Source organism: Metarhizium robertsii (assembly GCF_000187425.2).
Source record: "Metarhizium robertsii ARSEF 23 chromosome Unknown MAA_Scf_7, whole genome shotgun sequence".
Lineage (NCBI taxonomy): Eukaryota > Fungi > Ascomycota > Sordariomycetes > Hypocreales > Clavicipitaceae > Metarhizium > Metarhizium robertsii.
Window position 1 is genome coordinate 110860 of NW_011942215.1, and position 23811 is coordinate 134670.

Here is a 23811-nt window from a genome sequence, read left to right on the forward strand (position 1 = left end):
TACCAAGGTAGCGCTTTGGCGACAGGGACGGCTGCTTCAGAAGTTGGCGAGCGCCCACATCGATGTCAGCGAAGACCCAGCGCCAAGGCCAAAAGGGCCAAAAGCTGGAGAGGCCCAGAGTTCTCGGAGCTTAAAGCCCGACGAATTCATTACCACTCGCGCCCTTCTCCTCCGTACTCCGTGCAATAGTGGACGACCACGGCCCGTTCGGTACTAGCGCCTCGGTGCCAGAAGTGCTCGAGTGCTATGAATTAGCAGCAGTCTGGTGTCCTGAAAACACGGGCGGGCTTTTGAACCGGACTCTTGGCGGGTCCAGGGCGCCAGCAGGGCGGGTTGACCGCTCGGGCTTCTTTGGCTTCGAGGAAAACGGGGTCCGCCACAGCAGCGCCCACAGATAGTCATCGGGGAGGTGATCTGGTTATCTGGGGGTGCGAGACGCGGCAAGGCCTGGAGGCTTTGGCGCTCAAGCCGCCTAAACCACGCAGAGGGCACGTAAAAGCGGCGATGCGCATCTTCCCCATCTGGGCCACCTCCCCTCGCCCTCCTCAGTGGCGCCCGGGTCTACCCCTGCCCAGCTGTGGCGCAAACGCTTGCACGCTTCTGGCCTCGGGTCAATAAGTTCGTCGTTGAAACGCAGCTTTGCAATTCCTGCACGCACCACACACACGTTACTGATGCCTTCTTTGAACAGTGCCACCACTTAGTTTTCTTACAACTGCCCTGACCAGACTTGACTCGCTCATTCGATCCGAATTGGGGGGCAGTGTCCCCTCTGTTCAACCAGAGACTTGCACACACCCGCCTTCGTTTCACCGTTGACAAAAGCGTCTTGACAGGCAACCAGATATCTCGCGTGGCTTTCGCTACAAAACGCTGATCCGGCTGCATTTCCTAGCCCTGCCGACATGGGTGGCAGCCATCCCAGAGGGCTGAAACTTGCATGTCATTATCAGAGCGACGCACATACAGCAAGAGGAGTTTGATAACACCATCACTGGCCGAGGGCCTGCATCGCTAGTCTCAGCATCATTGAAACCGTCCAAGACGGCGACGTTGCCCGAATGGAATACGGCCGCGTGAGGCGGCAAGACTTGACCGTTTTGCCCATGAGCAAGCCGTCTAACCGTTCCATCGGCCAGTTCATGGAGACGCAGTACAGACAATCAATGCAAGAAACAATGCGGGACTCTGACTGCAGCCCGTTCCAGGCCCCCGCGAAGTGAGACAGTTCCCTCCATGGCGGCGGCTCCCGGTTTGTTTGTCCGTGGCTTTGCTCCAACCACCATGGTTCAAAAGGCTGGCACAGGGCCCTGTCGCTACAGACGCAGAATGCGAAATGGACACAAAGAATGCGAAACAGAAATCCGATTCAAAACCCCAGTCATGACCAGAGGAAAAAGTAGACATGATTCGAATCAATTGCGAATCTCAGGCCTTGGTAGCACAACAGTCATTGTATCGATGCTGGACTCTGGCGTGCGGCTCTCTCTCTCTGTTCATTTGCCGGCCCCAATAAGCTGCAGGGCGATTATCGCCGGTGTTCAATCACGTCGGGATTTTGAGAAGCACAGCAGAAAAAAAAAAGCCAACTTTGGGGTGTGTGACCGTGGATCGTCATGGTCGACAAAAACAGCGTTCGCGCCTCATGTGGTGGGCGGGAGTCGTCGGGCCGCCACCAGCCTATTTTTGGCCTCGTATTCCTGCAAGCTGCCGCCCCAATGCACAACCTGCATCCTGAACCTGAAGCTGGATGCCAGTTCTTTCTCTTGTCTTTGCCAACAATGCGTGTTCTGTGGCGGTGGGGAGGGGCCGAGGGGGCGTGTCTGTACCCGAATTTCTTCACCTGGCTGCCCACGGCGAGGCCAACATTCCCATCCATTGTGTTTGGCAGTCGGTATATGCACTGTCACCCCAAGGCTCTCGTCATGAGATACAAGATGCACGAGGAGCTGAACTCTTTGGACTTTTTGTCGTCCTGCTGACTCTATATTGCCTAGGATTTCGCAAGCACCCATTGATGACGGTTGATTACTAGCTTGATTGTGAAACGAGTGGTGCTGTTGCTCCATGAGCACGGCCACGGCCACCAACGCCGTGGGCTGTTCGCCGTTGTTCCTTTTGCACGGGCTCTCCCCGCCTGTGTGTACAGATCATGACCCACTGGCCAAGAACGACGGGGGGAGAGCAGATGTCTAACACCACGCGGACCTGCAATAGCTACAAAACTGGTGACGAAAAAGCAGTTTTCAGCCAGGCCGTTGAACTCGGACGACAAAATGAGCTAGTACTTGTGACAGGATTAGCACTCACGGTAAAGCCAGTCAAAAAACGGCTCTTGTAACACGAGTCGGAGGGCTCCATCTGGAATATCACAAACTGCCAGAGATGACGATTTGCTGCTGTGCTAGGGCTGCTGGGATTAATTCAGTCTTGTCCAACCACGACACACACGATCGGGATATTGAGAGCCAGGGTTAGCATATGGGTAGGGAGCTTGGTACGACGAAAACGCGAGGCTGCTAAGCGGTAGCCGCGATTTATTGAACGGTGATGGCCTGGATGTAATTTCGCTCCCAGCCGTCCTGGGCGCACTGACTGACTGCGTTTGCAAACACATCTACCAAATCGGGTTGGGTTATTGCCGGTGAATTGGCATTGTATCAGGGATGAATGGTGGCCACGGCCAAGATGCTTTTTGTCAGTTGACACCAGGTCTGGACGAGGCTCGAACCTGGCTTCGTCTTGGTGTTTCTGTGGTCAGCAAAGTACTAGTACCACCATGTCCAGACCATGTGCTTGGTAGTAGTACCGGGCCTCTGCGAAGATTCCGGGTCCCAAATCGAAGAGACCATGGCGACTCAATTGGGGCAACACAGAATCAGAGCCACGACAAGACGGTGCCGGCATGTCGTGATACCTGACATTGGCACTTCACAATGACATTGCTGCCAGTTTACACTACTTGGCATTATTGATGCCGGGCCCGGAATGATGCACACATCCATGGTATCGCCCAAACGATGAGCCACGTTGCAGCATTTCACTGGAAAAGGGCGCATCTTTCATCAGAGACTAACAAGTGCTGTCTACTAGATGGGGTCTCTGGACCAGGCTAACGACTAACACGAGGTTGAGCAAAGATTTGAAATGCCGTCATCACAGGGACCAGTCAGTGATTATGCTTCGTCCCTTGTCACGGTCCATCTGAACTTGACGACGTCACGGCCTTGCTCCATCCGCTCCCATTGCAGCATACTCCGTATCTTTGCCAGGATAGCAGGGCCTGAAGTTTACATCGTCCCATCTCATACACAACAAGCAAACAAGCAACAATATCCAGGCCCGCCCGGCTGACGACACCCACCGCCCTCGTTCATGCCGCCCATACCTTGCCTCGACGAAACATATGCCCAGTTGTCAAGTTTAGGTCAATGTTTAACATTTCTCTTCCGTTAGCCACCAGCCAGGCCGAAAAACAAGGCCTTGAACCCAAAAGGCTATTTACACTTCTCGATGCCGCGCAGACACCGACAAATGCCAGTCCCTGCACTTCATCTCGTCTCTCTGCTTCGTCCCATCTCGTCTTGTCCCCCTACGTACATGTACATACATGGAGCATGCAGGCCAGAATAGCACAGCATAGACCGAAAAAGGAAATAAGGTTTCAAACTCTTTAAAGCTCTTTTGTTCGGTAGCACCACGGAGGAGCCCATCACGTTCACGCCCGTGACGCAACGGGACCCGTCACCGCAGCCACGGCAGGAAATTCAACCACAAGCCTCAACGGTGGCACTATTCAATATCACGCCGGGCAAACCAGGGGCCGCGAAGCAAGTGAGATTGACGCAGCTGCGTACTCCGTACATACGTACATACATACAGGTGAGAGGGCTGAGCTGAATCTTCTCTTAGCTCTCGCCCATCCATGTCGGGCTCGGCAGGTTCCAGAATGTCCTGTTGGGCCAGGCTGGGCATCCCACCCCCTTGTACATATGTACGTGCATACAACGCAGAGACTCTAGTACTTAGTAGGCGCCGGTGATGGCGCCGGGCTGGGCGGGGGGCGTGTTGTGGGACCGGCCGGTGAGCAACTCGATCCATTCAATGTTGATTCAGATGCTTAAATGCGTGGCACTCAGTAGTCGTCTTTGAGCCGCCTGGCCACCGGGGCGAGAAATGGGCTCAGAGGGGGTCAGAGGCGAGACTGGGGTGTAGATTGTTGCGTTTGCTCAGTCACCGTCTTCGCCGTGGCCATGTAGCTGCGCAACAAACTGCTTGACGTTTGTCATGGTCGGCCAGCGCCGCCGTCTGTATGTATGCTATTCGCTGAGCGACCCCTGTTCTGCAGTCCGTGCCGACCAATTGCGACGACCAGCATTATCAAACTATCCTTCAGCCACAAAAAAAAAGGAAGAAAGAAAGAAAGAAATTTATTTGCATCAAGTATACAAGTATCATCTTCAGTACAAATCAACAATAGCCCATAATGATTGGCCTCTCCAAGTATTCAAAATACAAAATGTTCCAAGGTTTTCATATCCCGCTCTCCCCTAGTCTATGATATTACTAATGCTCCTAAAAAAATAAGTGACGTGTATAATATGTATGTAGTCATATGTCATGTGGCAAGACCAGCCAAAACAAAATTGCCCGTCATCACCCCCGGTGGTTTACAGAAACACGTTACAATTCCTCATCACCGTCACACTGCTGCATCATCAAGACGCGACTGACTTCCAGCTGAGGCTGCTTCCACGTCGCCTGCCAAGTGTCCCTGGCGTTCCAGAAGTCCTTGCGCGCACTGGGTGACCGGTCAAGCCACGGCTTGCCGGACTTGCCATCCTCAAACCAGCCGTTGGTACCACCGACGGCCAGGTTGATAATGAGATAAAACTCTTGGTCGAATGGCGTGTTCGCCCGACCAGTTTCGCTCCACGTGTTCTTCAACCGTGTGCCGTTGGAGTTGGCGTCGGGGAAGCCTCCGCGATTCCACAGGGGCTTGTCAAAGTTGGTGTACAAGACTTGGAGAAGACGGCTGTTGACATAGGTGAAGAGGTACTTCTGAGACCATTCGAGGCCATACGTGTTGAACCCGCTGCTGTAGGTCGTGTGCAGGGCCTGGCGCTTGTTGTTGGTCTTCCACCACGCATCATTGGCGGGATCCGGGCCCCAGTGGAGGGCCGACGACATGATGTTGTTGCCGCCTTGCTCGTAAGTCCAGTTGTTGCCTCGAGACTCCATGATGTCGATCTCTCCGGACGCAGGCCATGGGCCGTACGTGTCCTTGACAGGCATCATCCAGATGGCGGGCCAAAGCCAGTCGCCTTCAGGAAGCTTGGCCGTAACCTCCACGCGGCCGTACTTGAGCTTGGCGCCTTTCATGGTGTTGATGCGGCCAGATTTGGTTGGAGGGACGACGCTGGAGTTGCCCGTTGTGGTGTTGGTGGCAGCCACGCAGCTGTACCAATCTTTAGACGTGCAGGTTCCGTCCTTGAGCAGGTTGATGACGTTGTCCTTTTCCACCTTTTCAGCGTCTTGGAGAGTGGCCTTGATGACTAGGTTGCCGTTTTGGATAAAGACATTTTCGTCGCCCGCAGTGGTCTGCTCGAACTCGCCATTGCTGCGACATGTGTTAGCAGTTGCGCCTCATTGAACGGACGGCAAAGAAGCCAGGACTCCTTACCCAAAGCCGCCGACTTGGGCTTCCTTGGTCCAAACGTTGGTATTGAAGCCGCCGTCGAAACTATCGTCCAAAACAGGGCAGTACTTGTGGTGCACGACGTTGCGAATGCCGTCCCAAACCAAAAACCCAGAAATACCCAAGCCAATCAAGATGCCGATGATTGGCAGTATAGTCACCCACTTCTCCTTGGGATCCTTCTTCTCCAGCCAAGGCTTTTCGATGTCGCCCTTCATTACTCGCCTAGAGTGGAAGTAGAGCTGGGAATTGACATCATATCGCGGCCCCATGGCGCTTGAGGAGCCAAAGCTGGATGCCGGCCTTGATGCATCGGGGCTGGTAAACGGATTCGTGCCTCTTCCCGGGCGGTTCAAGGATGCCGTATCATTGTCGCCAAATGGGGTGCGGCTATTTTCTGTGTTTGGAGTTCCGGATCGGATTGGCGTAGGATTGACGGTTGTTGTAGCAGATGGTACTGGATGGCCATAGTAGCCGTGGCTATACGGATCTTGCTCCATGGTGGTGAGAGCGCCGGGACGCGAGGTGAAGGATGGGAGGATGAAACACCGAGGAAATATTACAACAAACAAAAGACAGAAAGAAAAAAATTAAAAGAAAAAAAAAAGAAAGAAACAAAGACCTGCGAGTTCGACGGCTGCCCGCACCAAGAGAGCAAACAGAGCGTCACCAATACTTCTCTTGGGAACCGACGCTGTTTCTTGAAATTGGGGATTACGGAGCGACCCCGTGACGCCGTGGGCTCTGGTGTAATTGCAGAGACTCGGTCTGTCGACTCGGATCGCTACAAGAATGAAGCAGATGCAGAGTGTCTACGGACAAAAGTTCAAAGTCCCAGGTCGACGTGTGGGCGAGACTTGATGGAAGAAGCAGCAGACAGCTACGATCTCGCAGCAGTGGGCTGGACGCGGTGCCACTCGAAGAGTCCAGTCGCAGCATTTGCACAGTTGAGACTTTTCAATTGGGGCCGTCACAGACTCACAGCATTGAACGGCCAGCGCGAGGCCCACCACCAACCAGATGGGCACTGCGCAAGAGCTGGGTGTCAGGTTCAGTCGGCTGCATCTGGCTGGTAACATTGAGCCAGTGACCAGACCCTTGCTCGCCAGCTCGCCCAAGAAGGGGGAAGGGGTGCGCAGCTCGTGGTGGATATCGAGGAAGGAGGAGGGGCCCAGCTCGTGCGCCGCCAGCCACTTGTGCAGCTGCCCCTGGAAAACCTCCGTATTGTACGGAGTACGGAGTAGCGGTCCGTCTGCTGGCAAGAGCGATCATGGCGCCATCCGTGGCCGTTGGCGGCAAATGGCAGGAACGACCATGGCACATGGGCACCGCGCTGGGGGCTTGCACTCAGGCAACCCACAGCCTCGCCTCGCCTCCGTGTGCCCTCGGACATTGATTGGCCGCCTCCACACTGCTATTTCCTGACGTCAAATGTTCGAAGTTGCCGTGTGCACTGGCCCCATGGCGCCGTCAGATGGTCAAGAGTTTGCAAAACTTGTGTGTTTTGATGTTTCAATATTTATCTTCTGGCTGTCATTTTGAGCTCCTTCTACAAATAGCATCATCCCCCGTCGCCCACAACACGGACTAGGCATCGTATTGTCAGTCCACCTTCAGCCCTGTCCGCCCACCGCATTACAGACGTGATTATCAAATCGATGAGTTCTGCCTGGGTTTATTCTCGTGTCCTGATATGATTCAAGGTATTATACGGAGTACAATGACTGACTCTGATTGTACATGCCTATTGGCTCCAGCTTGAAAGGCTACGGAAGCCGTCTTCCGCCAAGTCAATCACCCCGGCACTTCCGGCTGCAATTGACCGTCAGGTGTAATTTCCCGCTTTCCCGCCGGTGCACTACGTATGGGACTATTGGACAGATGATATCACTACAACATGATACGGAGTAGTAGTATGTGTAAAATGCATTGCTTACGTGCTACTTATAACGACCCCGAGGCTAGGTAGCCGACTCGATCGCATCTGAGACTGTTGGCTCCGGGCAAGTTGACTGTTTGTACAGAGTACCATCGTGGCCCTTTTACTTTTGAACAGACCGCAAGGACGGCCAAACAGCACAGAACCAAATATCGCAGTAGCCAACTGGTCATGCCTGTGTTCTGGACGGGTACCCTTCAAAGTAAAGTTTGCTTGGGTTCTTCTCGGGTGGGGCAACACGGAAGCTGAAGAAACAGCATCGCAAAAGCGGCAGCAACTGTGGCTGATTAAGGTGCTTGTGGCGTCGACCCGATCCCTGTTCCTGCATGGCCGTCTAGAGACACGCCCCTTGCTAGTTCTGGCGCCGTCGTGTCTGAACTCAACGAGGAAGGCAGGCAACATTGAAGTGCTTGGAACTTGGGAAGTCGAGCTGCATGCACCGTGGCCATCATCCCAAAGCACGACAGGGAGCACAGCAGGGTCGACGACGAGCCAGCGCCAGGGCTGCGAGCGTGTGGTTACATGTCGGGAGATGCGAGCGATGCAACCAGAGCTCTTGGCCGTCATCCATGTGTCCACGGCCTGCTGTGTCCTGCAATATTATGTGCGCGCCCAGGTCAACAGATCAACCAGCCAGCAATCGCCCATGCAGGGCCAAGCAAGGCGACGATTCGTGCCCACGCCGCAGTTTGTTCAGCTTCGGTCAATATTGCGACTATGCGCTCCTTCGTTTAACGTGACTGCTGATATTGCGCTGCAGTATCATGGAATCACACTACCACGTGCATGTGTGCGCTGTGTTGATGTGAGTCAGCGGCCTCATTACCATTTGGCGTATGACTACAGCAAACGTGCGTGCCAAGCCTATCCCCTTGCGTGTATAAAGGCTGATGATGTTGATGGATGTGAATTTTATAATCAAATACAACGGGATTGTGTTGGCGTGGTATCGCACTAGTACTAGTTAGTAGTATCTTGTCAAGTGCAAGTGAGAAAAGAAGAAAGAGAGAGAAAAAAACACGTGATAACAATGCCCCCCAACAATGGCAGCTGGAATGCAATGGCACCTGGCCATGGAAGCTAAACTCGCCGACTCTATGTACGCCCTTTTTGTCCCAAGGAGATGGTTCACAGAACAACGGGCCGAAACGAGCGAGTCCACCGACCCGAATACCAAGAATGTCAGACGCATTGACGCTTCCCACCTTGGCAGCGCCTGGACTCTGCTGATTTGCAACCGAGAGAGAGTTGACCGCCCCTTGACAGCAGGGCAACATGATGGGTCGAGTCTAGCGCGCAGCATTGTTGGCCAATACTACTCTATGTGCGCGACGGCGCTTTATTGTTGAAGACTTAGGTATCTACGGAGTGGCCAGCAATTCTGAAGTCGGTTATCCCTCCAGCTTGTCTCGGTCATTCTTCACCCTTTTCGATCCAAGCGGTTCCGGACACAGGCAAGCGTAACGATCCGGGGCAGAGATGCATCGCTGGCGCTCTGGGGCCGACTCAGAGTTTATTGAACACGAAGGACTGGCGAAACGAGCAAGGCGTGCTGGCAAGACCAGTTGGCCGGCCCCAAGTCAGCCTTGACAACGCGCTATCGCCAACTACTATCGACATGTGGCTCCTGTCACATATAACATTATCTTTTATTATGCGCCGCAAGATGCAGGAAAAAGCCGCATCTTGTTGTCTTTGCCGAGCCGGGGGCATGCCTCCGGAGGCCCGGGGCCGCGATACGGGGTCCGACGCAAATATTCCTTGGAGATTTCCATCCGTTGGCTCACGCTGAATACCCAAGTCTCCACTCTGTAGCCTGCTATCGTAGATGAGATGGGTGAGGTCGAAAACCTGGCATTTGGGCCCCTACAACTGACATGTCAAATGCACCAGTGGCAGACGACCCAGCGAGAGATGGCGACTGGCCATTATGCAGCCCGATCTGATCCAAATTCTGCAGCAGAAAAGACGGCGGTTCCCACTCCCAACGGTGTTCGCCGTCAGAAAATGCAGCCAAGGAAACAGGCATCGTGTCGCGGATGTATACCCGCCCGCCTCTCAGTTCAAGCGCAGCTACACTATACACCGAGACGGTTCCCCCTTCTTACCAGCTGGCAAAGACTAGTAGTCGCTCTGCTTTCAAAAACCAACGGGGCGTGTTTGCGTTCCGGGAGAATGTCTGCGTCCGGGGTGCCGAATTGTATGGAACTACTCCGTAGATGAGTATGTACATGACGCGAGCATAAACTCCGACGGGCTGCGGGTGGAAACACGGCCCTGCGATACACACCCGGGCTTCGGGCAGGGGAATCCCGGGCGTTGGCTGACATGGAGCAGGGCCGGCAGGCAGACATTCTCGTATTTTCTTACTTCGTTTCTGCTCTTGTTCCCCTGTCGAGTACACACACACACACACACACACCTGCGTTGGTCAAACTGTTGAGGCTGCGGCTGCAAAACGCAAGATGCATATTCCTGTTGGTGCACCGTCGCACAGCACGTTTTGACATGGGTTCGCTCGGCATTTTCCACATTCTGCCATGGACCCTTTTCCCACGTTGAGAGCGTCGATGCGGTTTGCTAGGCGCGTACCCGGCCGCGGACGCGGTAGATATCGCAGGATGGGCGGTTCTTCGCCCAAGCAAACTACCGCGAGGGGAACCTGGCCAGGACGTGCCTGTATTCGTATAAACTGTTTTACATGTTCTCTTGCTCCGTATTTTAGTCCGCCGCATGACGGCTCGCGTAGAACAAAACAGTGTGGGATGCCTGGCAAGGTGCAGGGTAGTTTGGCCTAGTGTACTCTGTGCCCCGTAACGTGGCAACTCATCGTGGGAATGGAGATGTGCTGGGTCACGCCCGTGGCAGGGGATGCGGCCGCCCCTTGTCTTTTCGTGCGCGCAATCCAGAGGTTGTGTATTTTTTATTTATTTATTTTTTTTCGGTTCGTGCGTGGCATCGCCATCGTACGAGAGCCGGGGAATGTTGGTACACGGCAGGCTGCGGGCACACGGAAAAGGTGAAGTACGACGCGGGTGCCAAGGCCGGCGTTACACCCGTCCCCGAGGAATGTGAATAATGGACTGCCGTGACAGGTCCGGTGCGGCCGGGCGCCCGAAAAAAAAAAAAACGACATTTGGAGGTGAGAATCATCTCAAGTGTCACTGGGCGGGTTCACAAGGCGTCGGGCGGCTGTGGTCGTGTTTTCGCGCCGATCGCCTCGTATTCTGGAAATCTGGTCTCGGGCCCCTGTGTCCCCTGCACAGGACCGGCTGGAGCTAGATGCAACAATGGGGTTTGACAGATGGCTGTGCTTTTATCCCAAGTGCCCTTTTTTTCTTCTCTTTCGTCGCGTTTCCAAGACTGGCTGCCTGGTGGGTGATGCACTGATTAAGCGCCGGGAAACCGGCAACGCACAGGATGCCACGCCCCTCGTGTTGCGTCCTCACATGTGCAGCTTTTTTTGCAAACGCCAGGCCGATGCAGTAGACGCCGCAGACAGACGCTCGCCATGATGTCGCGACGTGGTTTTCGCGGGCGGGAAGCTAGTAGTACCAGACCAAGACTTGACCAGCTGGCGTCGCGCACCGGCCAGCTGTCACGTCGCGGCACCAACAATAACGTCGCTTGTCGTCTGGTGCTCTTTGTCCGTCTCTTTGTCTGCACACGCGGGCGACGTGAAACTCCTCCCGGGGCATCTTGGACATTGATGCATCCCTTCCCCGTATAGCAAACGAAAAAAAAAAATTGCCTTCCTCTTCTTCCCCTTTTATTACAGCTCCTAGTGCCTTTTGCTGCCCGTCAACGACAACAATGTGGTTGCAGGCGGCGCTGAGCCTGGCCGCGTGGGTTACCGCCGCCGTGGCAGACGACAGCAAGGATCTGGGCTCGGTGCTGGCTGCCAACAAGAACCTCACCAAGTTTTACGAATTGATCAAGGTACCGACTGCACCTGTTCGGGCGTGGAACTCTGCCTCTGGCGGCTGACCTTTTTGTATAGAAATATCCAGACGTCTTGCTGGAGCTGCCGAGTGACAATGGAGTGACGGTACGTGCGAGACGCTCCCCCCGTGCCAAGATGATGTCTGGTGTACTTGACATATTGGGTTTCCCGCGAGGGACGGAATTCACCACGGCCGCGCTGACGCTTGCCATCAGATTGTCGCGCCGTCAGACAAGGCCATGGCCAACATTGCCTACACGGCGCTCCAGCCGCTCTGGGACGCCGACGACAAGGACAAGACGACGGCCATCCTGCAGTACCACGTCCTCGACGGCGCCGTGTCCGCGGCCGCCCTGCGCGACGGGCCGACGTACCTCGAGACCAGCCGCCTGACGAGCCCGGCGCTGACCAACGTCACCGCCGGCCAGGGCGTGCTCGTCACCCGCCAGCGCGACGACGTCGTCTTCACCAGCGGCGGCGGCAGCCGCAGCAGCCTGGTCGAGGCCGACATCCCCTTTGCCGGCGGCCTGGTCCAGGTCGTCGACAACCTGCTCGTGCCGCCGGCGCAGCTGGCCGGGACCGCCGACGCCTTCGGGGCCCGGTCGTTCCTGGGCTCGCTGTACGCCGCGCGCCTGATGCCCGCCCTCGCCGTGCGCAGGGACGTGACCATCTTTGCGCCGCTCGACGACGCGTACGGCCTCGTCGGCGGCACGCTCGGGGGCCTCAACGCCTCCCGCCTCGCCCGCGTCATGGACTACCATGTCGTCCCGGGCCGGGTGCTGTCGTCGGCGCAACTGGCCAACGGCACGGGCTACGACACGCTCGCCACCGACGCCGCCGGGAAGCCTGCCCGCGTGCTGGTGCGCCAGGAGGGCAACAGCAAGTTTGTCAACGCGGCGCGCATCGTCCAGCCGGACATCTTGCTGGCCAACGGCATCATGCACATCATTGCCAACGTCTTGAACCCGGATGCGGAGCGCGCCGCGCCGGACCCCAGCGCCGCCACGCAGGCGCCTGCCTTTGCTGTCTCGACCGTGTCCGGCGTGTTTACCAGTGATTTGCCCTGTACGGCCGACTGTCCGGCTACTACTACTGCTGCGACGGCGACGGGCGGCGCTGATTCATCTGGGGCCACGCCCACGACCACCAGTTCGTTGTTTAGTAGCACTTCTCGCGGAGGGGGGGCCAGGTGTACCGCGCATGTGGTTGGCGCTGCTGTTGGCATGGTTGGTTTAGGCGCTGGCGTGGCGTGGATGTAGAGCGTATGTTGAATATATTGGTTTCGTGTTGGACATGGCGTGTGATGCGAGGTGTTGCCGTGACCTTTCTCCTTTACGGATGTTAACGCTGGTTGGTGTAGGGTATGTGGCAATGGATCCCGTCGTCAAAAGGGGCACGAGGCTGCAGATACGCACACGAAGAGAGTGTATAGGGCCTAGGCACACCAGAGACCTTGTTCAACTACACACGTGTACGCTGCTCGCCTCCTCAACTAGTACTCGTGAGGATAAACGGCCGCGCATGTCAGTGCACGTAAGGCTGCCGTCTCTCTGTCAATGTTTCCACGCACCCAGGTTGTAGCACCAGCTTAAACCACGCTTCACTAATGTATAAAAAGAGAAGAATGTATCAAAGCAAGAAAGCACCAAGCGAAGAAGCCAACGCTGACAATGTAACTGTCCACTCTCGCCCCCAAATGATAGCATACACGCGCATGGCCTTATTTGCAACGCAGGCTCGACTCAATGCCAGGAGTTCTTAAAAGCCCCTTCGTCACGGATATCTGCAAGAATCCCGAGCCACCCCGTTGCAAGTTGACATCGAGCTGCACAGGAAACGACAGGGACTATTTCCGCCGCGTCTCTACGGAGAGGGGCCCTATGCGCTGGGAAGAATGAGGCTGGAAAGTAAGGGCCGGTAATGTCGGCACAATGTTGAGCCTGCTGCGTGGAAGCACCCTGCTTGGGAACCTTTGCCTATGGGAGCGACAGCTGCGCGGGCGATGCTTCTGCTGCAGGAGACGAAGCATCCAGGAATAGCTTCAGCGCGTCGGTTCTCCTTCTGCAGCATGTGTACGACGTCATGGGCTGTATGGTCCATGATTACAGTCTACATGTTGGCCACGAACATGGTCGTTTGAAAATTATTGCATTTATTATCCCTGTTTAGACTTGTCGTATAGTTCCGCCAAGGCAGGCAGCGTGGCCACTGTAGACTTCTGATGCTCCGTAGAACAAAGCTGCAACATGACACCGTGACCGTGATCCTTGAGTAAGCCATTCCCATCGCCAATATACTCGGACATCCACGGGCTGATCAACCAAGACGCCGCCCCAACTTGGGGAATCGACTCCAGCTAGGAGGACCTGAACGCCAGCGACCATTTCACAAAAATTTGCATCCACGCCCAAAAGCACACGCTGCCCGAGTCATCATCGGTAGCCTCGCGGGCTTCGACCCGCGTAGCTGTCATAACTGCGGCTGCGGCTGCGTCGTCTGTCATCGTCGTCTTCGAATCTTCCCCCCCCTCCCCCTCCGCCTCCGCCTGCGCCTGCGCCGCTCCCACCACCACCACCACCTCGTCGTCTCGGTCCGGGTGACCTTGACCGAGAACGAGATGAGTACGAAGCGTTGGATCTGCTGCGGTATCGGCCGCCGCCGCCGCCGCCGCCACCGCGGGACGGAGGTGCTCCTGGAGATCTGGACGGCGAGCGTGACGAGGGTCTGTACACGTCCGACCGGGGACCATACCGACTGGACGGAGAGCCGCGACGACGGCCGCCGCCGGCGTTGAATCCTCCTCCACGGCCGGGAGGACCGGCGCCACCTCGAGGGCCCGACATGGGAATGCGAGGATCAATGTTGGCGCCTCTGCGGGCTGTTGGAGGCGGCGGCGAGAGTTTTCGCCGCGGCAGCACAATAGACACGTTGATGGTGGCGCCGTCAACTTGAGCTTCGTGCATGTGTGAGATGGCGGCTTCTGCGTCGGCTTCGTGGTCAAACAAGATGTATGCGGTGCCTCGGTTCGTCCCAACTATGTGAGCAAGTTTAGTTGCAAGTTCTGGAAGTTCTTGGAGATGGGAAAAAACGAGAGACGTACAAGTTCTGTTCATGGGCAGATCAAGATCCTTTATGGGACCAAACTGGCCAAATATCTCGTGGAGGTGATCCTCATTGATATTCTTGGACAAGCGTTCCACGACAATCTGCAAGCAGGATCAGCATTCCGGTTCCATCACGCCGACGAGTGGCACGTTTCTGAGCCGACCTTTGTGCTTCTTGCCAATGGAGACTCGCTGGCGTCTCTGCCGTCTCTTCCGCGGCCTCGGCCCCAGCCTTGACTGTCGCTTCGGTATCGCCCGTTGCGACGAGGCGGCGGGGTCACGGATCGCGACGGGCTGCGCGAGTCGTAGCGGCGTCGTCGGGGAGAGCGCGAATCGTCGGAGCGCGGGGACGCGGAGCGCGTGAGGGACCTCTGGCGGCCCCGCGAAGGGGATCGAGAACGTGATGCCATTGAAAAATTCACGCGGGTTGCGCCTTTCAATCACTGCAAATGCACCCGTTGACAGAGTACATGGTGGAAGGCTGAAGCTTTTATCGTGGGTGGATCTTGCCCATTGGCCTGCTCGCAGGTGTCAAGCTCTCTGAACCCGTGTTTGGCAGCTGCAAGGGACCCTCACGTGATCATGCTAGCGTGGCCTGCCTCACGCGCCGTTGCCAAGGGAGCTTTAGCCTTTCCCCAACAATATCCAAACCTTTTCCACTTGGATTGATGTCACGCCCAAGCCAGTCATTTAACGTTTAATTTTACGAGCCGAGGTTTGTTCTCATATTTGGCTGCATATTGGCAGTGTCGTGAAGCTCGTTGGGTGTGGTTTTTAAATTGGTGATTTTCCTCGCCTTGGCTGTGATGTGTCATGTGAAATGCTGAGATGTGAAGTCCAGGCTCTCGTAACTGTCTCTGTAACAGGGCATTATATAACTGAGCTGTGCCTTTCCTGACCGCGTTCTTGATGGTATAAACCGCAGTATGCATGAATTTTGCGAGGCAAAGGCAAAATGGGAACATGGTCCCGACGATTAGTATGCTTTAGTGCTATGATATCGATGCCCTTGCTGCCCAAGACAGCCTTGAGAGCATATAAATTCCTCGAATCCTCGTTAATGAACCATATCGGAAAGCCGCCAAGGCCAAGGTTGTTGGCAAACTCCAGTCTGACTTTAAAAGTGTCATCGCGGTCATAGGAAACGTACTAGTCGTTGTTCTATACCATGTATTTTGTCCGAGTCTCTTTGTTGTAGTACGTATTAATATTATTTTGCTTCAAGAGATTCATGATTTCGAAATAGGCAATCGTCCCGCGTTGTCCAAGTAGTTTCCAGGAGCTACGCCGCTTTTACACTGACAACCTGGTTGCGAACACGAGGAATGAGACGTTGTAAAGGGTCCATTATAGAAACCAAGCCTGAGGTTTAGCTGGCTGGTAGGCATACTGTTTATCTAGAACAGGTCTCAGGCGAGTTTAATCGTGGTGAGATTGACGCGGGACAGAATATCATTGCCTAAAGCAGCGGTAGCGGTTAGTGCTTCCACGTTTACCCATCTCTCATTTGTACCTGGTGGTTATTTTGAAGAGCACACTCCACACCTGTTTGGGGTTGTGCATCTCATACGGCGTAAAGGTCACAGTTGCTTTGATACGTCGCGTTGGGGTTGTCAGTCACATCACAGGACTCAGTTGACGTACTACAGAAGCCGAATTATCTACACCAACTGTGATCGATTAAGATGCGCACTCGGACAGCTATCAGAATAAAGTGACCAGGCTGAGACCATCAAGCCTCATGAATTGGATAGAGGAAACTCGGGAAACATGGTGGATAATCGATGCTAAACCATTTTGTCGCTTTTGATGTCATTTAATATACTATTAGTTGGTGCGCATGTGCGGCTACTATACCGTGATACATGGACAACAACGTCAGGACTCCCAACACCTCATCTACACCTTTAGCTTTATAGAGTCAGATGGCAACGAAAGGTGGGCGGCATATAATTTACCAAGAATATACGAATTACAGATACCGTCTTGTCCGACGAGAATACGCTCGGCCATTGACCAGTTACCGTCAAACCTGGTTTTTAATAGCCCATAACTTCCGGTAATAGACCAAGACTCATAGAGATTGTTTCGCTTCATGCTGAGTCGGACAGTCAGGTCGAGTATTTGAACTAAATTGCAGGGCCAATGAGGGTGAAAGGAGACAAGACCACCTGTTGCGTGACTCGGGGTTTAGGACATGAAAGCGTGTAGAGAGTGACAAAAATCAAGACCACCGACGGCGAGAGGAGGATTTTAGGACGTAGACAGTGAGCAAAATTTAGAGTCGCCGCCGATGCGGACGGGATTGGGGGGGGAGCGGCCACATACTTAACGTTCTGGGGGAAAAATTCCAGATTCGATGTGTGAGTTTATCCCCAGGACCAACGGCACTGCCATGTTCAATGGGAGAGAATGGCAACATTGGACTTCTTCTCGCTTCATACCAACCGTGACTAGACTCAAAGGTAGCCAGAGCCACGCGCAAACGGCCAGGGAGACTCACCTGGTTCTTACTCATGGAAAGATGGGCGAGGAAGGAACATGCTCTTGCGAATGCTCTTCAGGCTGAGCACATCATTCACCAAGTGTTTGCGGTTCAGCGGCTCGGCGCGTCTAGCGAGAAGTGCTTCTTCGATGTCAGTCGTGCAGAATGCATCCAGATACACGAGAGATGACTTGGCTAGGTGCATCGGGCCTTTTAAAAATTTACCCTCGGCGATGGAACCACGCCGACAGAATAAGCCCGACATGTTGGCACCTTGGATGAGCGGCATGTCGTCTTCTAACGCATTGCAAAGCCTTGCCCTCAAGACCGGCCAGAAAAGGTCCTCGATTTCGCGGCGGTCATTGTAGGAATGCCACCCCGAGAAATCTATATAGCCAATGATATTCTCATATTCTCAGGCTCCTATAAGGCAAAGCCGAATAGAAGAATTGTCGACGCAGTAGTCAACAAGTCCCATGGTATTATCCGTTCCAAAGTTGTTCAAGATATTCACCTCACAAAGATGCCTATAGCTAAGAATAAAATAACATGTCGGAAAAGAGCGCTGGTAGACTTTGGCGAACTTCTCTTATATTCAAGGTAAAATAAGATGATAGAGCTCATGCAACAAGGTTAAACTTGAACTTGGCCTCGACGAGTAGAGTAGATACCACATGCCATAATGTAAGCCATCCGGGAAAGATTGTCCATCTTGGATGTGGCGCATTGACCGATGATACTATGTGTTGAGTTGAATAGGATAATTACAGCTGGCATGGTAATAATCTAGGCGTCTACAATTTTTGCCTTATGGCTTAATGGTCTCAACACTATGATGCTTGCAGGCGGCTACAAATTGCGGATGAATTACCTCGGCCAGACTCTCAAAGTACGTGGATGGCTTGACGAAGGGTTTATATCTAGCATGCGGTTTCCAGGTTTTGAATAACCGGCCATTCACTTCATAATCATGTCGGTTCAACCACGTTGTACGGGATTGCAAAGGGACATGTCACAGGGGTCTCTGGACGACACGCTAGATTATCACGGAGAGAAACCACGTAATTACACCCAGTCTTGTCCTCTACGCGGTGAATTCTTTTTATGCCTGCAGCAGGAGAACTTGATTGGGATATTTCACCCCCGTGGCTCTAATCCTAGACCTGCTGCCCTACAATGACAACCTGACCTGCCTTTCCAACCATGGCCAGTTTTGCAAATGTCAGAGCTGCATGTGTTTCCCAACTCGACGGGAAGAGAAAGCAGGGAGAAAATTCTTGCCCAACTATGGTTCTCTGCCCTTGATATCCAAATGCCGACTCTGTCCTAACCCCCGGGCAGATGGCCACAAGAAAACACCACTCGTCACGGACTCTTGCAACATTTGTCTTGTCATGAATTGAAAGTTTTCAAGATGTTGGCTGTATCATGAGAAGCTTGACCTATTAGAAAGCGCCTTGCATCAATAAATGGCGTGTAACTGGCGTATTACGGGCATGGACCTGACAACCATGGCATATATTATCCTATTATGCCAGGAAATTACGCCAAGGTTTACGGCCCAAAGCCAGCATTTCTCTGCCCGAGTTAATATTGTTAAACCCACTCGTCGACACTAGCTCTACCAATCTCTTACTTGGGAGAGCCATCGTGTGAAGCCGGCTTACACGATATACACGACAACAGTAAAATTTGACAACCAGAGAGACACACCAACGTCGCCCAGCTTTGCACCAGAAGCAGCCACAGCGTCTGCCATCAACTCCATCTCGACAAGCACCACCACAGACACACGTCAAGGCCACCCGCACAATCTCAACAGCTCCCCCCCATCCATCCAACGGGCAAAGCGAGCAGCCCGCTCCCTTCGCATCTCCCCCCCCCGACAATCTCGCCTCCAGGAACCCATCGCCGCGGGGGGGCCACGTGCCCCAGAAACCGCCCGGCGCACACCCAAGACGCCTGAAACGGCGCTGTGGCAGGACGATAAGGTTGGAGAATCGACTTCTCCCTCCCCCTGCCGGCGCCCCGGCCACGACTCACAACCACCGAGCCGGCCCTCCCATCCAACCGAGCACGACAAAGCCGCACGCTGACGTGTTCAACACCCGGCGGACGCTGGGATGGCCAGGATATCCCGACCAGCGGACAAGACGGCCACCCCGCCCAACTTGCACAACCGTACTACGCCCAGAACGGGCACCCCTTCGGTTCAGAACTTCAGACCTTCGTCCGCCACGCCGGCCGGGATACCCATGCCGCGCTTTTTCGCTGGCCGGGCCCGAGGCGCCCAGAATCACCAACACCAACCGGGACAAGTGGTATATCGCTGCCTCTGGTGCCTCGATGTGCGTGCGTCCATGGACATGGACAAGTGCGTTGCTTCACTACATGTCTGAAAATCTAGAATCTGCAAATGGCGTGCTTCGAGTTGGGCGCTTCCCCCTAGAGTCCAGACAGCTCATCAGGGTTGCGTCGACTTGAACTTGTGTAGCGCCAGCGACCCCCGGAGTTACGCGAAATCGCGTCCTCTATTCCCGCGAGTCCGTGACACATGCGCGCCTCAGGAGCGGTCACGACGTGGTCACGCCGCTTGCCAATTTTCATCTGAGCACCGTCGTCATAATCACATGCAATGTTTTTTTTCTCTCTTTTTTTTTTCTGGGCGCCGGCTTCGTCCGGGGGTGGTATTCCTCTTGTTGCCCGTGATAATGGAGCCACCGCTGCCGAGCTCGTTCGCTTGCAAAATACGGCGCTGGCAAGGCGGCCGGTCATAGGACGCAGTCCTGAGCTCGGTGTTGGCGTTGCGCTCGCGTACCGTCTTTACTACGAGTTACGTAAACCATGATAAGAAATTGAAATCGAGGTGTTTGGGCAGAGTCGGCTCGTGAGAAGCCTTCGTTTCCTGCGACGGGGGCTGGAACCCGTTCCATCAGGTAGGTATTGAGAGTACGGCACGCGGGTGTAGACGATAGGGGGGGGGGGGGGGGGGGGGTTGAATGGGTTGCGAAGAGCATTGTTGCTTTCGTCCAAGACGCTGCGGCGCGTACGGGAGACGCCGTGTTTGAATTACTTCGTGTGCAGACGAGGCCAGACGACCTTGCTATTGTTTGATAAACCTGGGCTGACTGACGGGGTTATTCTACAGTTTCAAGAATCGTGCCATGAGGAAGCCTCTGTTTTACAAGGACGACTTGGGTTCAGAGCCGAGTGTGAAGTTGAACGGGTTCTTGACGGTTTGCCAATCGGCACGTCCTCCAAGGCCATGTCCACCGCGGGCCGCACGTTGGAGAATGGCATCGTGCCATTAGGATCCGGGCGTCATCATACGATCCACAGACGGCCGGCATTTCGAACCCCGTCACCAGATTTAGATGGGCCTCTGGATCTTTTCAATAGGACCTTGCGCCGGCATTTGATTGTCAAACGCGGGCCAGGAGCCGGCATTATCAAGGTCCCAATTCGCGGCTCCGGAAGGATTTCAAATCCCCCATGCCACATCCACAGCAAGACGTGGTGTTGGTGCCAGGGAAAGTTTGTCAGCGCCGTAGCGACACGTCTGCAGAATGGACATGCCGATACTGCAGCCTGCCTCACTTATACGAAGAGCAGCGAGGCTGGCGTCCCACGATGCGACGGAAAGTACATACATACATACATACGTAGCCACTCGATAGAATTAGCCGAGGTGGTGCCACCATAACGGGCATCTATTATACCCCCGTTATTATGCCGCTCCGTCATACATAGACAGGACTAGGACTATATGCCGAGCGGATAGAATGAAATAGCCGTTGTACAAGGTTGGTCGTGAATTGTGAAACGGCGCGCAGAGGAGTCAGGACATGCATACATAGACGAGACACGTCAAAAAATGCTGACGCCATCTTGGCCAACATGACTAATGCCCCGCGGGCGAATATATCAAAGAATCCGTCATCACTGATGAGTGCTCGTCCTGGAAATGGACGTCTCGTCTCGGTGTTGGTTCGGCAGACTCGCTCGCTGGAAACGCGGTACCGTCGATTCCGATTTCCACCAAGACAACGGATAAAGTCAGCTCGGCAGGCCGGGCGAGTAGGATAAAAGCCATTGACTGACTGTGACCGACCCTGCTGGATAGTCCAGGACTGCCCCGGTCGGATGGGGACCGCCAAGGCAAGGCTCCCTCTGCGCGATTTGGATCAATGTCGAGACGGCCAACTCAAAAAGGCACACGAGGCACGAATGGCCGTGGTTTAATTGGCACGACGAGGACGTCATGTCGGCGTCGGCGCGCCCGAAGATGCAGCGAGGCGCCGAAACCAGTTCGCCCAGCCGGGGGGGCGGCGCAACCGGCCACTTACGACTTGTGTCTGTAGGAACCAGACTCGAACCCGTCTCGGAAGTATTTAGGTAAATTGCAATATGCGTAGCCGCCCCCTGCACGGCAACCCTACTCGCTGCGAAACAAGTGTGGCGGTAGGAACTAGGAACAGTGAACCAGATAAGGAGTTCTGTCGCAACCATGACACAGAGTAAACTTTGCTGGGCCCCATAATTCGCTTGGCGGACTTTGCCGAGAGTCGAGACTGCTTTGTTTTCTCCGTCGTGGCCAGAGTCGTCATGCAGAAAGGGTCATGGTTATGCGGCATGCCTCATCAGTCAGTCTCTCGTCGTCGTGGCCAGATGGATCATGGATGATGGATGGGCAGCAGGACCGCGGCACCCGAGGAGCACCGCACCGGCGTTCAAAGTTCAAACGTCCATCGTCTTTCACACCTTCTGGAACGAAAAAAGAAGACGACTACAAATTCCTGCCTGGCCCCGAAACGGGTGGGTGGCCACCGGGCTGTGGAAAGTTCCAAGGGTGCAAAGGGAACGTTGAACACAGTGATTGACTAGCGGCCTGCCAGTTTGGGTGTAGCCGCGTTACGTGTGCCCAGGACAGGAGCATGGGGGACACGGAGAGGTGCCATTTCTCAGCAAGTCCTCGGCAGCCTCATCCGGGGAGGGAGGACTTTTGCCTTGCCTGGCTGTGTGCGCCGAGATGGCTCGCAATGGAGTCGCCGTGGGCCATGAATCCCGCAGAGCCGCGACGCTACGCCTAGGGATGGACAAGTAGTACGCAATGCATGCCATGATCCTAGACGCGACATCAAACCGCCTGCCTTGGTAGGCGAGAGACAGCGGGCGGGGGACGGGCAAGAGTCGCGGTGGGATGCGGATGGACTCGATGGAGAGAGGCGACGGATCGTCTGCCGGGATGAAGCTATTCCCAAGCCATGGATGGGCGTCGACAAGAGACAAAAAATTCCCCGATGGGATGAGGTTATGGAAAGAATGCGACCCGATCACACGTGTCAAGTTGCGCGCGAGTGTTTGACTCAGTTTTCCACCAAGACATGGCGCGGGGGCAAACCTTGGAGCGACGCCAGCGCAATGCCGCCAAGGGGCCATGGAGTTGACGTTTGACGTTTGATAGTGATTAGTGCATGTACGTCAGTCAGATCTGGAGTATGGTTCAACGGTCAACCTTGGAGACGGCGTCCCGTTGGGATAGCAGTGTAGCATCGAGTGAGTCTAGCACAACCTCTAGCGAGCACTCGGACTCGTACTCGGGCAACTTGCAAAGACCAGTGCCAGCCCAACAAGGTTGCGTACATACGACGACTGACGACATCCTTGTGTTAGCAAGCAAGTTGGCCGGCTGTCGTCGAGGCCCCGGGCCACTGGGTTGTTCCTGAATAGGCTGGCCTTTGCTTCGGATCCGAACCAAACCAGCCATTGCATGTACATGACGCCGGGAGAGGAAAAAAAAAGAGTCACGGCCGCCAAGAGACCAGTGGGATGGGATTATGCCAGCAGAAACAACCCGCCAATGCATGTGCCATCACGTTACATCTCTGTCGCAAGCATGTGGCTTTGCAAGTCTGGTACCGGAGCTATGGACCAACAGCGTCCTCATCCCACACAAGGAGCCATCCAGGCCCAAACCAGCCCTGGCTCACGAACCCCAGGGAAGATCCCCCGAACTGCCGGTCGTGTGCTGCCCAGCCTAGCGTTGAGTTGAGGAACCAGACCGGACATGCCAAAGCAGACGCGCACCCTCGGCGGCCCAGCAGCCCATCTATCTCGACAGCCCATCTGGGCCTTTTCCCACAGTGGTTCCGGCTCCAGGGCCGCGGTGGAGCTGTCGAGATCTCGTACTAGTAGTAGTACATATGTAGAGACAGTACGGAGTAGATAGTACTAGAGACAGCGCCGGCCATGACTCCACGAGGGACATGCCAAACTACTCAAAGTAGTAGTATTTTGTGAAACAAAGAACGGCTAGCGAGAAGCAGACATGGGCATGGGCCTGGTACCAGAGGAATAGCGGCGGGTCGGTGGAGCCACGGCAAATGTGATTCGTTTCATCGTATAGGCCGCCATGGGTTCATATATCATCAGCCTTGCTGGCAGATCGATGTTGAAGAAGGCCGCTGGCCTCGAGAGATGCATTTGATCAGCTGCATCCCCGGGACGTCCGTTGTTCGTCCTGTCGTACGGTCCGCTTTGCCAACTGTCTGCCTGCCCTTTTTGCCTCGACATCTCTCTGTCGTTTCCGCCTCGTGACTTGTCGTCTGCCGCTTTCCCAGTATACCATGACGCGCGTTAAAC

The 23811-nt window shown here is 54.8% G+C and overlaps 4 protein-coding genes across 4 annotated transcripts; 1 reads left to right on the top strand and 3 right to left on the bottom strand.

Moving 5' to 3' along the window:
• Positions 1 to 4683: 4683 nt before the first annotated feature.
• On the bottom strand, positions 4684 to 6198 carry MAA_09064 (glycoside hydrolase family 16 protein; the record flags this gene model as incomplete). The annotated part of the gene is made up of 2 exons (XM_007827062.1): positions 4684 to 5620; positions 5684 to 6198. The coding sequence occupies 2 exons, from the start codon at positions 6196 to 6198 to the stop codon at positions 4684 to 4686; spliced, it is 1452 nt and encodes a 483-aa protein (XP_007825253.1).
• Positions 6199 to 6676: 478 nt separating this feature from the next.
• On the bottom strand, positions 6677 to 6970 carry MAA_11383 (uncharacterized protein; the record flags this gene model as incomplete). Its single annotated transcript, XM_011413377.1, has 1 exon — positions 6677 to 6970. One exon carries the CDS (start codon positions 6968 to 6970, stop codon positions 6677 to 6679), a length of 294 nt encoding a protein of 97 aa, XP_011411679.1.
• Positions 6971 to 11450: 4480 nt separating this feature from the next.
• MAA_09065 (beta-Ig-H3/Fasciclin) lies at positions 11451 to 12839 on the top strand (the record flags this gene model as incomplete). Its single annotated transcript, XM_007827063.2, has 3 exons — positions 11451 to 11576; positions 11638 to 11685; positions 11796 to 12839. 3 exons carry the CDS (start codon positions 11451 to 11453, stop codon positions 12837 to 12839), a joined length of 1218 nt encoding a protein of 405 aa, XP_007825254.2.
• A 1173-nt stretch (positions 12840 to 14012) lies between these two features.
• MAA_11384 (uncharacterized protein) lies at positions 14013 to 15094 on the bottom strand (the record flags this gene model as incomplete). The annotated part of the gene is made up of 3 exons (XM_011413378.1): positions 14013 to 14614; positions 14681 to 14786; positions 14849 to 15094. The coding sequence occupies 3 exons, from the start codon at positions 15092 to 15094 to the stop codon at positions 14013 to 14015; spliced, it is 954 nt and encodes a 317-aa protein (XP_011411680.1).
• Positions 15095 to 23811: the final 8717 nt, after the last annotated feature.